The sequence below is a fragment of the Dermochelys coriacea genome, chromosome 1 (assembly GCF_009764565.3).
Source record: "Dermochelys coriacea isolate rDerCor1 chromosome 1, rDerCor1.pri.v4, whole genome shotgun sequence".
Taxonomy (NCBI): Eukaryota; Metazoa; Chordata; order Testudines; family Dermochelyidae; genus Dermochelys; species Dermochelys coriacea.
Genome location: NC_050068.2, coordinates 132,064,170 through 132,079,646, shown reverse-complemented (window position 1 = coordinate 132,079,646; position 15,477 = coordinate 132,064,170). Strand labels below are relative to the sequence as shown.

At 40.3% G+C, this 15,477-nt stretch overlaps 1 protein-coding gene across 10 annotated transcripts in view; it reads right to left on the bottom strand.

The window, feature by feature from the left end:
- Positions 1-1,538: 1,538 nt before the first annotated feature.
- The window catches only part of SHROOM2 (shroom family member 2), a 182,669-nt gene continuing 168,730 nt past the window's right edge, over positions 1,539-15,477 (bottom strand). For all 10 annotated transcript variants that reach the window (XM_038386783.2, XM_043500823.1, XM_038386784.2 and 7 more), the window contains 3 exons: positions 14,707-14,890; positions 8,825-9,097; positions 1,539-4,422 (listed from right to left, as the gene is read on the bottom strand). In XM_038386783.2, the coding sequence (XP_038242711.1) occupies positions 4,156-4,422; positions 8,825-9,097; positions 14,707-14,890 (724 nt within the window). In that variant the 3' untranslated portion in view covers positions 1,539-4,155. The remainder of the gene's footprint in view (positions 4,423-8,824; positions 9,098-14,706; positions 14,891-15,477) is intronic.

The window sequence follows — 15,477 nt, the reverse complement described above, 5'->3', positions numbered from 1 at the left end:
ATAAAAAACAGTAGAGAGGGCGAATAGGTCTCTGTACCCTTAGGGTATCTTAAACCTATTTCATGTTTCAAGGAGCACTGTGCTTGGTTAAATAATAGATTGTGACTTAGAAGGATGAATAGGGATGGCTAATGTGACCATGATGCCAATTTTATCATCAGCATAGTACAATACTTTCAGCTACAGGTTATTATTTTTACCATAATAGTGTGTGATAGGCACTTCCAATGATATGACGTGGGACACAATTTATGCCCTAAAGAGCTCACAGTCTGAGACTCCCTCCGTTATTTCAGTTCCAAGCACTTCTTCAGTAATAAATCGGGCCCCTGTGAAATCTGGTCTAGTGTGTGCTTTTACCCTATACTATACAGATTTCACAGGAGAGACCAGGATTTGGTATTTGGTAGGGTCCTTGTAATAAGAGACTGAGCTCTGCAAAACAACAGGCAGTAGTTTACTGAACCAGATTATGAGGCCTTGCCAGCTATGAATTGCCATTCATGCCACATTGGTAATCAGAAGCACAGAGGCAGGTATAAAACTGGAAACAAAGACAGAAGTATGTAAGAAATAGTCAATAGCTACCGATTAGTCAGAAGGCGACACAGTAGTTTCTCTGAACTCTGGTGTGCTCAGCTACCTAATACAGGAAGTCAAAGGTAGAACAAGATCCTAGGCAATTTCATTGGGCAGCAGAAATTTCAAGGAAAGCACGTTTCTGCAGGAACAACTCTTCTGTAGCTGCCAACCTGAGCCTTACAAAAAGGAGGAAAAAAAAAGAGCAAGGGACCAGTGCTAAGAGAAAAAAGAAGGACGTATAGTAAGACAGCAGTGTTCAGCAGGGGAAAAAACTTCCAACAAAAAAACCCAACTTCCCTCCACTTAATTTTAATATCCTGCATACATTTTCCCATTGAGGATTACATGGGCAATCAGAGCTCACGAAAGGGTTACCAATACCTGCTTTTTGTGGTCTACTAACTACAAATCAAGTGAATTTATTCACCCCTTTGACATTTGTATATGATACAATATCTTAAAGGTGAACCCATTCAACTCAATTGCCCATGTTGATTAAAGAGAAAAATCTTGTATCTTCCTCTCTGCACTTCCTTCATAATATTTATTATTAATTATTAATTATTATTATTATTATTATTTGTACGGTGTAGAAAAAAGATAAAGGAAAGTGGAAACCTAAAAAAAGCACATGCAACAAGGATCAGTCAGAGAAGGGATGAAAATCATTCAGACCCACTTCTTCCTAATCTTGCTATTGATCTATATCCTTACATGGAATGCCACAACTATGTACTCCTTCTGTTCGAGACGTGGACTTGAGACTGATCAGTTAATCTAAATTTAAAATAATTTGTTTAACAAAAAAAATTGATTCTGATTTTAGACCAGCAGGTAATTAGTCTGCTACCCTATGTGCTTTATCTTATATGAGAGATAGCAAAGTGGACATGAGTATCCAATGAAAGAGTAGGTGTCTTGATATTTTGACTGCATAAAATTAATGATAGACTCAGTACACTGAAATATACAGTTTATTTCCTCAAAGTCAAGCAGTACGATTTGTCAGTAGGTAAATGTTAAGTATCAAGCAAGAAAACTGTACACATTTTCACTCTGGGCTGCAAAATCCAAACAACGGGGAAAACCTGACAGAAATCTTTCACTATACAAAGAGATCTAAAATTGAGAGATGACATAAGGTGAAGTAGCAGCCATCACCTAATGATGCCAAAGGCAAAATATTAGCACCACCATTTTTTTTAAAGCAACAATATATCTATTTACAGATTTACATATAACACTGGGAGACAGCCATCTTCTGGTCCCAACAAACAGAGCTTTTGAGCACAATTTAAAAAGAAGAAAGTGGGACATGGTGACTATATATACTGCTTTGTGAAAACAACAATATATATAGCACTTTCAGTATTGCTATTTTTATAAGAAAGATTTAAATCAAAGTACTGTACACACAATGGAATTATATTATTATTCACAGTCACATTTCACATACACGTCAGAGTAACCACAATCTGTAAAAAATGTTAAAAAGTCACAGGTAAAACAATGCACACTACTTGACTAAAGCTAAACATAATTTATTTGGGAATTATTTAGCTTAGGGTTTCTTATGGTTAAGGAATGGGTCCAAAGAGAAAACTCACTGGTCCTAGTATCAATTAACATAGCAGCAAATATTTGTGGGATTTTGTTAGAAGTCTAAGTTTGGTAAACTGTAAGAAGAAATTAAGGCCATAACATTAGGTAGACTAAATCAGCAGCCTCATTTGACTTTGATGGAATTGATTTACACCAATTGAAGATCTGGCCCAGGATACATGAATTAGGATCATATAATAGGCAAAACTGTCCTTTTAACATTTATAGCTGTCTGCGAAGGGCTTGGTTTTAGAGAAGTTTTTGTGCCAAGTCCCTGCAATGCAAGCAGTTCACTGATCAGGAAAAAGGGACCAAGAGAAGCACTGAAAAAGGAGGATTTTGATAATAGACAAAGAACCTTTTGTCAATATTAAAACTGCAGGAACAGTTGTAAAGAGTTGATTTTCTCTCATTCTGTTTTATCTTTAATCACTTGTACTGCTCAAAGAGTTTGCTACAGACTGGCATCCACACCAGCCTTAAAAGTAGCTCCTTGTTGCAGAATCTGTTTGTTATTGAAATACAGAGATAAAGGGCTTCCTTTATATAATTTAAATAGTCTATACATGAAGCTAAGATTTCCCTTTGCCCTTAAAAGCTATATCTTAACATAGAGATAATACATGTGTACACAGAGCAATTCTGTAGTATTTGTAGGAGATCAAATCAGTTAATTCCATCATTGTGTTAAGAGATGGGTTAGCATGATGCAAATTATCAGAGTTTTACTGGATGGCAGTGTTACTATATCACCTCCAGTAGTCTTGAACTGACAGAATAGTGTCCTATCATTAAAGTGTATATGTCAACATCTGAAGTGAAAAAAAAAATACAGATGTTCACAGTTACAAACCAGAGTTATTCTGAATACTGCACTGAACTCACGTGGCTTAGGAGTACTTACGTGGCCTAGGTGTTTATAGTGCATTTGGTGGTGAGGGAAGGAAGAAAAATAGCATTACATGGGTCAGCTTGAGAATAATTTAATCATTTATATAAAAACAGGTGAACTGTTGAACAAACAGAAGGAAAATAAAAGCAGTACAGTTTGTCCTGTTAACTTAATGACTCTTTCCTACAAGGTAGCTGTGCTGGGGGGAAACCCAAAGCAGCAAATAGATTTTCCAAATAGTTTAGTTGATAAATGAATTGACTCAAACTAACAAGGCAACCTCTGTCCCATTTTGAAATCAAACAACTTGGTAAGAAAAATGCTACAATATCAATGGGCCCACAACTGTTTCTGTGCCATGCCAAAAAAATAAAATAAATAAAACTGGGAAAAAAAGGACATTTCTCTAAATCATGTGTTCTTAACATCCGTAACATACATCTTAAATGATTTTCAAGTTGGTTTAGCCAGTAGCCAGCTGAGACTGGCTTTGAAATTATTTTCTGAAAGGAGAAAGTGACAACTTTTCTTATGTGATACGTTACAAAGAAAAAGCATCTGATGTACCAGGATCAAAGTGCTGGCAACCTGAACATAATATTAAACACATGACACATACTTCTCCTATTCAATGTGACCAAAAAAAAAAAAAAGCTCTAAAATTAGATCTTCTTCATTCATTTACTTTTGGGCTTCCCAGCAGTTTGTACAGCCTCTGAAGACCATAGAGACTATCAAAAGTCTTATTTTGAAAACCATTATTGTTTGCATGCACTATTGCAACAGACTTCACAATATACTGAATTCAAAGCTTAGAATCTCTCCTCTGCCACCTGCAGAACTTTCTATAGGATAGATTGAGAGACAAAGAACTGCTGTAGAGTTGGGGATTAAAAAGAGGGTTTAAAACATTAAATATATCATCCAAACAACGAGAAAGATCATTATTGCTAGAGTAGCTATTTTTCTCTTGTCTAACTCCGCCTACTAGACACAGATACAAGTCAGGGTTTTCACTTGCATACTTGGAAACTGTGCCCAACCACCAGTTTTCAAGTCTTTGGTCAGGCCTTGACCTCTTATTTGAGCCTTTCAGGTTGGAGGCTGTCGGTCAGACACTTGAGTTGCTCCTCTCCCAGCTTGATCTTGTCCTCTAGCTCTCTCTGCTCAATGATAAGGGCGGACTTCATCTTTACAAAGTGCTCATAATCTGCTAGGCTCTCTTCGCTTAAATAGTTAGCCAAAATGTCAAAGACAATACGCTCTCGTCGGTCCAGGTTTTCCTTCAGTTCTTTCGCATCTTCATGCTGCTGAGTCAGCAGCTTCTGCTTCTCTACCAATGTCCGCTTAAGAGAAAGAGAAACATATTACAGATACCAGTTCAAGACAAACAGTTTTCTGGTCAACCTTGAAATCAGTTTTATCTGCAGGGGCAAGGATGAAGAGGTGTGTGTATGGCGGACTGGGACTAAGGATTTGTCTATGTGAACAATTAGTTCGTGGCAAGCTAGGGAGCGCATGTACACCGCACTAGCCTGCCACGGACTAACTGTCCATGTGGCTCCTGCTGACACACACTAACAATTTGTTAATGTGCTTTGATCTAGTCCCATTGCAAAGATGACTAGATCAAAGTGCATTAACAAACTGTTATGATGAGTCAGCAGGGTCCACACAGACAGTTAGTCCATGGTAGGGGGACATTCACACCCAGATTTCCCGTGAACCCAATGTTCTTGTAGATAAGTCGTAAAACTGCTGCTTAAAGGTTAACTTGATCTCCCAACTGCCACTGAGTTCTGATAAAATGAATTAATAGAAGAGAATTAAACCTGCAGAGACAGTAAAGCACTTAGGAATATGTTTTATAAACACTGGTAAGTAAGGTCCTTTACTTAGTGCTTAATGGTTTACAGGAAGAATTATAACAAATACAGCTGCCTGCATGAAGTAACATGGATGCCATCCTGATTTCTACTTGCATGTGTAACCAGCAATGAATTAAACCCAGATGAGTTCTCTGAAATGACTGCCAGAGCATCAAACTGTGAAAACAAATGGCTTGGGGTTGAAAAGAGTTGACAGAGAGCTTTTCATTATGCTTAGAGCCCTACTAAATTTGCAGCCATGAAAACGCGTCACAGACCGTGAAATCTGACCTCCCCCATGAAATCTGGCTATTGTAGGGGAGATCAGATTTCAAGAGTTGGGTGGCTGGAGAGTGGCGGCTGCTGGCTGAGAGCCAGCTCTGAAGGCAGCAGCACCACCAGCAGCACTGCAGAAGGGAGGTGGCATGGTATGGGGGGGGGGTGTCAGTCATCACTTTTGGGGAAGGGAAAGGGCTGGCCTTATGAGTGGGCAAGTGGGTGACCACTTGGGGTGCTGTGGTCACCCCCCCACCACCACACACACACACAGAGCCAGCCCAAGGCCACTTTCACTTCCAAGCGCTGAGTTACAGCTGCTAGTCCTGGAGGGGCTAAGGAGGGCCAGGACTTCTTCCTCTGCACAGGCTTCTCCCGAGGCTGGGTTAGACCGATCTCCGGGAACCTCCCCTAGCTGCAGGAAGCTCCACGGCTGCTGGCTGGGAGTCCAGCTCTGAAGGCATCGCAGCCTCCAGCAGCAGCACAGACGTGAGGATGGCATAACATGGGTATGGTATTGCTACCCTTATTTTTGCGCTGCTGGTGGTAGTGGCGCTCCCTCAGAGCTGCGTGCCCAGCCAGCATCTGCTCTCTGACTGCCCACCTCTGAAGGCAGCAACACAGAAGTAAGGGTGGCAATACTGCAACCCCCCTACAATAGCCCCATCCCCACGACCCTATTTTGGGTTGAGACCTCCACACTTACAATACCATGAAATTTCAGATTTAAATATCTGAAACTGTGAAATTTACGATTTTTAAAACCCCATGACTGTGAAATTGACCAGAATGGACCATGAATTTGGTAGGACCCTAATTATGCTGCATTCTAACCCAATATGAATATGATAGAGTTTTCTTCTTTATTGTAATGTGCACTTTTCTAATTAGAAGTAAAAGAATATGATCATAGGGAATGGGTGTGGATAAGAGTAGGGGCAGAGAAGCAAAAACAAAAGTACAGCCCATTCAAAAGATCAGCCTCTTCTCACTAGTCCATGCGTCTGTCCTGCTGGTACCCTGATGCATCACTTATCCAGCTCTGTGGAAATCTTGCCTGACTTTCTATTCTGAGACATACTGAATCTACACAGCATCCCCTGCATTGTGATGAACTGCTATGCCTAAGCAAAGCCACTTCTCTGTGGTGACCTGGAGCATCAGCAGGAGGACAAAACAACAGGCAGAAGAGAGCTATGCAGGTGGAAGAAGAGACAAGGATGGAGATTCTGTTTACACACATGGATCTAGGCAAAAAATGTGTAATCACGTGTCATGATTTTCAGCTTTGTTCCCTAAGTAAATTCTCCTTTGAGTCTCTGCACCATCAAGTGACTGATTCTTATTCTACTAACAAGTTCAAAGCCAGTCCTTCTCTTGACAGTATCTGTCTGTACTTGGTATTAGAAAACAATTCACATTACAATAAGGCTAAAAAAATACAACTACATGTTAATGTGCAGGGGTCCCAGGAACACTAAAGGAAATGACACACATCAACACAAGAATTTGCATACAGAAAAAAATCCATGAAGCTGGAATTAAAGTTCAGACTAATTTGATGCTGAGAATAACTTGACAGTAAAAATTCTTATAAAATGTGCTCAGGATAGCATGCAACCAAAAGACACTTCAGAATTAAAGGTTTCAGAGTAGCAGCCGTGTTAGTCTGTATTCGCAAAAAGAAAAGGAGTACTTGTGGCACCTTAGAGACTAACAAATTTATTAGAGCATAAGCTTTCGTGAGCTGTAGCTCACGAAAGCTTATGCTCTAATAAATTTGTTAGTCTCTAAGGTGCCACAAGTACTCCTTTTCTTTTTTCAGAATTAAAGTTCAACTTCAAGAAACAAATGCTTGAAAAATGCTGTTAAAATAGGCATGAAATCCTAACTCTGCTCCTGTGACAGCAGCATCATATCGGCTCCTCTTCACCCCTCTTTGCACACCTAATTTCATAAGCCATTTTTGTAACACGGTATTTTTCACAAGGGCATGGAGGTGGGAGAAGATTATTTTCTTCTCCCACAAAGTACTAGTATGTGTGTATATGTGGGGAACATGCACTCAAATCCCAGATTCTTCCTAGAACTCAGAAATGCTGTTTGGAGCAGAATCAATGGCAAACCTCCCTAGAAACTGGTTTACAATTTGAAGACCGACAGAGGGCCAGTGACTTTTTTTTTTAAATGAAAGCCTAGCCATATCATGCCCTTTTAAAGTCCACCATTGCCCAATGGACCATTCATATCGTCTTAAATTGTCAGTGAACACCTTTGCAAACATGCCTTTCCTGTGTCAAAAACTGGTCCTCAGCTCTAGATCTTTTCAGGAAAGATTTTTCACAACATGATAAAAACCTTAGATCCAGGTCTTTAAAAAGTGTGTCCAAGTTGGGCAAAAGATTGCACTGGGGCCACAGGCCAGCAATGCAAAATCTGACACAGAGAGGTGCTTTTTTCAGCTTTTTTTTTAAAAATGTAATAAACAAGGAATCTAAAGTCAGACTTGCAAAGGAAGCAGGTCTCGGTTTTAACTAGGGAGAGACTGTGGCTACCAGATAATACTATATAGCAATAAGTTTCCATTTCTCTGCTGCTACAGAAAGATTAGTAATGAATACCTGGGTCCTTAAAATCCTTCCTACAAACCTACTTCTGCTGAGATTCCTATAAATCACTACCATCTGACATTGATCAGGTAAATAGGAAGCCATGACTTCCATTTTTCTGTCAAACTTTTTTTTTTCTTTTTAAACACTGTGTTCCCATCTAGCCCCACCCCATTTTTCTACTTTTTGACCACTACTGCATCCTGTCAGTTCTCTAAAGCAGGAACCATTGTCTTTGTTACATGTCTGTAAAGTATCTAATGTAATGGGTCCCAATCACTGACTAGGCTTGGTTCTGCCATAATACAAATTAATAATAGGTCTCAGAGTGGTAGCCATGTTAATCTGTATCAGCAAAAACAATGAGGAGTCCTTGTGGCACCTTAGAGACTAACAAATTTATTTGGGCATAAGCTTTCATGGGTTTTAGCCCACAAAACTTATGCCCAAATAAATTTGTTAGTCTCTAAGGTGCCACAAGGACTCCACGTTGGTTTGTTAAAATTAATAATAGTACACTGTCAATAGCGTGTATGGACTGGAACTCAAATACAATCTGTTCATTTTTAAGCATCCCAAATTGCTGAGTCAGACAATTACTTTTAGTTTGTTCTCCCCCACTTATTTTTCTTTTGTTTGTTAAAGAAACAGGAGGCTACTCTACTCATCATCTTTCGTCAAGGCACTTGTCTTTTAGTGTTTTAGAAAGAAAGGCATGTCAGTGCTTTTAAACAACCTGCTCTCCTAAACCTGGGCACAAAGTGTCATGCATTCTTCAGGGCCAACCCACTTGTAGTGGGTGTATTCTGAGTGAAGGCAAGGCAAGGTTAAGAGTATTAACGAGATTTAATGAAAGCATCCTGATGTGAATTATCAGCAAAGCAGTTTTCTCCCCTCCACTTTCTTGCCCACCTGGTTTTCAAATAAAAAAAGCCTACCACGCTGGCTCCTTAAATACCAAAATAATACCATTGCCCTTTAGCAACCTGCCTTACCCGTTCCTCAGGAGAGGCATTTTCATCCAAGTTATTCAGGGCATTTTCCACCCTGGCCAGTCGACCTGACAGTGACAGCAGCAGGTTGACCACTTTGTCCAGGTCCCCGATGAACATCCTGAACTTGTCAAACTCATTAGGTTTGCAGACCTCTTTCACAATAGCCTCCACCTCATCTCCTAGTGCATTGTTTGCTTGGATGTCTTCCAGGAGTGTCTCCCGAGCTTCACGCAGCACCTGCAGCTTCCTACTGATGCTGTCAATGAGTTTTTGCTGTGGACAACAAAAGGGGAGCAAGAATTTATTAGACACACTTGACCCAGCGGAGATGGAAACAGAGATTTCCCTCCCTGCATTATGTTCCAATAGCTCAGGGAAAAAAAGTCACACATGGCTTTCTGCTGAAAAGTGTCAGTAGCAATGGTAAACTACCCCAAACTTCAGCATCAGACTCCCCTCCCAGAATATATCAGTTTACAAAGCCCAAAACAAAACAGGATCCCTCTACTGTAGATTCTTAGGCCTCAATCTTCCTCTCATTGAAGTTATCAGCAACATTCTCACTGACTATAAAGCTGGATCATGTCCTTAATCTGCTTTGTTACATGGCAGATCCCCAAAGAAACACCAGCCATTGATTCTGAGTAGCAGTAGTCTGTGTGTTTATAACTGCAAGGGAAACTGTGATTATGGCTGTGATTGTTGTCCAACTAGAGAATTCAAGTCTACAGATAAAGTTTTTCGCAAGCACATTACCTTACATTTCATTGCTAAAAAAGGCTTTCAAGCTCCAGAATTACTTCACATGGCAAGAAATCAAAGTTACTCTATCTTGTTTTTTCTCCACCAGGGAAAGGGGGAGAAGAAATGACTCTGTTCTCTGTCACTCACTGGGCTCCCAGGATTCTCTCCATTTAAACTCCCCAATCCTGTTATCACACTCTTTTGTGATAGATTAAGGGCAAATCTGCGACTCTGCCCACTGTGGAGCTGAGAAGCCAATCAAATGTCAGTCCTTGGAGTAGAACACTTCACTTAAGACATATGGTCAGCTGGCCAGAAAGCAAGGAGGTACAGGTGTTCACAGCTGATTCCTGGCCCCAATTCTTTTGTCCTCATCATCATGCTACGCATTACAAGAATTCTTCATGTCTCACATGTTGAGGGTGTCACTCATTTAAGTCCCAAAGTTATCTGCATCCCACAGAAATCTAGTCTCCCCTCACTTTTACGTAGAAAGTTGTTTACACAAGAAACAATGAATCACAAAATTATTATTCAGGAATAAATACCAGCATCACTGCATGAATTTGTGTGTGTCCCTGTCACACAATGCAACCCACATCTGGGGCGTGGCAGGTTGAGAGGTATGTACATTACAGACATATGATGTTTATCTAGGCCTTGGTAGTGTTATGGATTAAAAAAAAATCAGGACACAAACTTTTGATAGATAGACCTAGGTCTACGTTATGAGAGCTCACCCTTTGGTAATTCACTACCATGGCAGAAGACAAGATGTCCTTTGGAGCTCACTACTGCTATCCCTTAGATCAGCTTCAAATTTTCAAAAGCCGATTACTGAATAACAAAAGTACTCTCTCCTCCTCAAAGACTATCCCCACAGCACTCTCAAGCATAACCATTCTTGGGGTGGAGGCTAATGGTGCTAAGCAAAATATGGGCATAAAAATCTAGGTCTTCCACATGGTAGGCTAATACTAACACATGGCCTACTACGCTGTTGGGATCTTTTACTTCCTGCCAGGCTGGGCCCAGCTCCCTGCTCCAGGCATTGTGACCTAGCGCATAGAGTTGCAGCGCTGCTCAAGTTTGGCCCAGCTGCCACCCTGTCATCATGTGGGGTGGTGCTGCAATTCCATGTGCCAGGTAGCAATGCCCGGAGCGGGAAGCCGGGCACCAACCCTGTGGAACAACGGCTGCAGGAGCCACTGCTGTTGGGTGAGTTTTTCATTTTATGTTATTTTTTATGTTCCCCCCCTTTATTTCATGCTATTTTGTATTTGTGAAAAACACAGGGCTCAAATAATTAGTACTTCTACAGCACCTTCCATCAAAAGGTCTCAGAGTACCCCCTAAACAAGGCCCCTAACATCCCAGTGCGGTAAGTATTATTTCCATTTGATAGAGAGGGAAACAGACTTGCCCCGGGGCATGCAGTGAGCCACTGTCAGAGCACAACCAGAGCCCCAGTCTCCCGACTGTGTTCTCTGCTGTTACCATGATGCCTCCCTAAAATAATTCATCCTTTGGGTCAGGGTCTTATATGCCTGTAAAGGACAACAGTATGCCTTATCTTTCTGTAAATATTAATAATTTTTCACCTGTTAGTGTCGATTTCTAATGCAGGTTACATTGTCTGAGATGGTAATTATTTTGCAATACCACTTTACATGTTTGTTTTTCTTTTAAGATTTCGTGGCACACTCATTGGGAACTCTGATTTCAACCAACCAATTGAATACGTACAATTAAACAGAAACCCATCCCTGTTTCCCAGGAATATGTTACTGACCCTTACACTGTACATAGGAAGGTATAGCCATCCACAGAGTTACACAGAGTAAGCATTGACAGTTTGTTTTGGGAACCACCCGTAACTCAGCCACCCTAACAGAGGCCAACTGTAGCTTAAAACCTAACAAAGAGTACTTCTGAAATCAAACATAAGGATTATCAGGGCTGGCTCTATCTTGTTTTGATTTAATATTCTCAGGCCAGGTTAATCTGTATTGGGGTTATCTGTTTGTCTGGGTGTCCAAAAGATTAAGGTAGTAAGCAGTTTTACAGATGTATGCTCTACTAACGGATTAATCAGAAGGATTTGATTTTTTTGTTCCCTCCTAAATGCAAATGAAGTTTGATTTGGATTAACTGGGTCAGTCTGCTGTAGACCTATTTCCTAGGATGCCATGCAATTTAATAATCCTACTATTTTATTACAAGATGCATGATTAAATATAGGCATGCTCTGTGCTATATTGCCCTTCTAATATGTCTAAAACTAGTCATGGAAGGACCCCCTTAAATGAGGGGGAGATAGATCAGTATACATGCACATAGCCTTTCTTCTAAGACTATCAGTAGACACATCAATTTTGATGTGGACACATATTCATTGGGAACTGAATTGAGATGATTAACTCTTTCCACACAGACCACCAGAGGAAGATGAATTTGAACTCACTACTGACCTTTGCTAAATATGAATATGGGACCTACAAAACCGATTAAAAACTACATATCCCATTAGTAATCCACCGAGCCATAACATCTTCCTGACATCAATTACAGTTTTGAAATGGGATGGGGGTGAACTGTAGCTACCAAGTTTATTAGTGTAGTCCAGACCACCTGGACCTGATTTTCCAGAATCCTTGTTACTTTGAATAGTTGCAGAGAAACGGACTGGACCCTTGTTAATTTCACTCAGCAGCAGCTTACCATAGCAAAGCTGTTAGCAGCCGCAGAGGCAATTGTACTCTCTCTCTCTGCAGGCTTGGGAAGACAGCACTGCACTGATTTTACACTGGTGGGTTTACACTCAGTTCTCTGCCTCATTTCACACTAGATTCATGTCGGAAAAGACTATAAAACCTCCGACTTGCTGCAAGTAGGTTTTTCAAACCCAATATAACTTCAAGGTCCCTTTTATTGCCTTCCTACATCAGTTCAAATCCATTTATATTATATTTGTGCTAAGCATATTGTTTCTCAATAAATATATTGCTTTATATGACCACAACATTTCACTTATTAGGGAGATTGTCTCTAATTATTTGCAACAAACATGCGCAATTTCTCTGCATAAAATCCCCACACCCATCCTGAGTGTTCATCAACATTTTATTATTTTAAAATAAATAAGAGAACAGCAAGTATATGCAAAACAGAGAATGGCAGGTGTAAACTGGTCCTGGAAAACCCACTGTGAAACCCAGATTGGACTAAAACCACGATTTCTCGTAATAGAACTGGTGAGTTTCAATGAATTAAGAAACAGGTTCAAAGCACGCAGTGTCTCTTTTAGTAGACTGACAAATAAATGATAATCAAGCTTTCAGGCCCCAAAGGTCCTTTTTTCAGCAGCTGGCAGTTATGTGAAATAGGACCATGTTATAGATCTTGGCAGTTTTATAAGGACAGCTTGACCCATTTACTGTGATTTGCATACACTGGCATGACAGATCCAAGATGAAAGTCTGCTGGATTCAGAGCTCACATTCCACTGCATGCAAAGGAGCAGATGGGTGAGTAAACAGGAATGTGTATATCACAGACATGAGAGAGAGAGGTTGTCTAGTACCACTATACATGGACATACTTCTCAGCTTGTATAATCTGTGTTCAGTGGTGTGGGGGAAGTGATGAAGAGAAATATGTTTTTCATGTAAACAGACACCACCACAGATAAAGAACATTTTGACTTAGACGCTTGTGAATTGTCGTTCTCAATTTCTAACTTGTGCACTTTTTTTTTGTCAGTCAACATGACCAAACAATTTTTCTGTCTGAATCAATGAAAACAAAAACAAACAATTATTGGCATTACAAGGACCAGATAAAACGAAGCAAGAATAATTCATGCTCTTCTCTAGTAAATTGCTTCAAACTGCAATGGAATCCTTAGCATATATGATCAGTTTTTAAAAAAAATTTCCCTTTTATTCAATTAAAGGTCATTCCTACCGGTTTTGATTACTAAATGAATACTGGAGGTTGATTGTGACAGTTTAAGTTCACTAAAGAAGATATCCCGGAACTGAAGGCAGCTTCTTCTCCGGTATTGCTGTTTTAAGTAAATATAGTTAAAACTAAACCACTTAACACAGAAACAGATGGCTGAATAGCACAACAGATGATTTCCCCCACTTTCTCATGACTGGGAAGCAAGGCTAAAATCTATTTGTGCCAAATCACACATGAATAGAATCTGGTGCTTTCAATCTAACTAAGACGACACACACTATACAACCATCACAAAATCACTACTTCACACAGATTCTCAGGACTGGAATACTATGCAGGTCAAGACTAAGGGTATGTCTACACTGGAAACTTCAAAGCGCTGCCACAGGAATGCTCCCACAGCAGCGCTTTGAAGTGAGAGAGTGGTTGCACGTGACCGCTGGGAGAGAGCTCTCCCAGCATTCCTGGTAATCCACCTCCACAAGGGGATAAGCTCCGAGTGCTGGGAGAGCGGCTCCCAGTGCTCGGAGCCTGTCTACACTAGCGCTTTAAAGTGCTCTGACTTGCTGTGCTCAGGGGGATGATTTTTCACACCCCTGAGCCAGCAAGTTAGAGTGCTATCAAATGTAAGTGTAGACAAGCCCTAAGGTGCCACAGGGATGTGTGTGTGTGTGTGTAGGGGATTGTGGTTAATGGTGTGAGCTGAGCACCCACCAAACTGCCTATCTAGCTCCAGTCAATGTGAGCAGGCTCTTGAGTTCATGAGCAATAAAAAAAAATTGACAGAAGACAGATGGCCTAATTTTCAAAAGCCTAGAGAAATCCAAGGGCCCACTGATTCCAGTGGGATTTGTGAGTGCTCAGCAACTCTTTCTCAAAGCACACTTCTCCTACACACAGATACTCTCAGGTGGAAAGGTTCTACAGAAAAAGACAAAAACACACAAAGATTTTAAAAATATGCCTGTTTGTCTAAAGCTAGGTTCCTAAGTCCATAGCTAGACACAAAAATAAGTGACTTGATCTTCCAAAACTGCTGAGCATCAAGGAAATCCCACTGGCTTAAAACCGGGCCTCTTATTTAGATGCTTAACTGTGAATTTAGCAGCTTAATTTTAGGCATCCAGGTTTGAAAATCCTATTAAATATTTCAAAGGGCAAAACTTTGTTACCTTCTTTTCTGACAAGTCATGATCAAGCTCATCTTCAGAATCCTCTTCGCTCTGCTGCTGCTGTTGTTGCTGCTCCTGCATGTCCTTCATTTTAATCAGCAATTCTGCTTTTGGTGCAGATGTGCTGTAGTAAGTGGAATTGGTTGTCAAGGAGATGGCAGGAGGCATGCCCTGCTCCTCTTTCCTGGTCAAAAAAAAGTCATAACTTTAATTAACTGCCTGACATCCTGAGCACTGAAAAGAGAGAACAGTCTTTCAAGCCCATCATTTTGCCAAGTAAATGAACTGTTTAATGGAAAGATGATAACTATGGCAACAAGGCAGGGTCAAATGTCGGAGGAAAAATTGCCACATTGTAAGTCACAAAACCTAGTTATCAACTTAGGCAATTAAAAAGAACTAGCAAAATCTCCAGCTGGAAGCATTTATTTTCAGTCTGTCTTTTAATTGCACTTTGTAACAGTGATTAAATCATCATTTACTATTCTTGATTAAACAGGCATTGGTATGAAGGCAGTGGTTTTGTCTACATCTGTGCTCTCACTGGTTAGTGATTCCATAATCCTCAAAACACATCTTCTGATGAAGATGCAGCAGATCACATTTCATTTTTCCCATTATGAACTTTAAAGAGCCTATTACTTTATGCAACACTCTTGATTAGTTGAAAAGTGGTCTTTATGGGGATTTTAAGAGACTCAGGAAGCAGAGTAATAAAAACGGAAATATTAGCAATGATCAGCAATACCAAAAATACAGCAGCTGATGAAG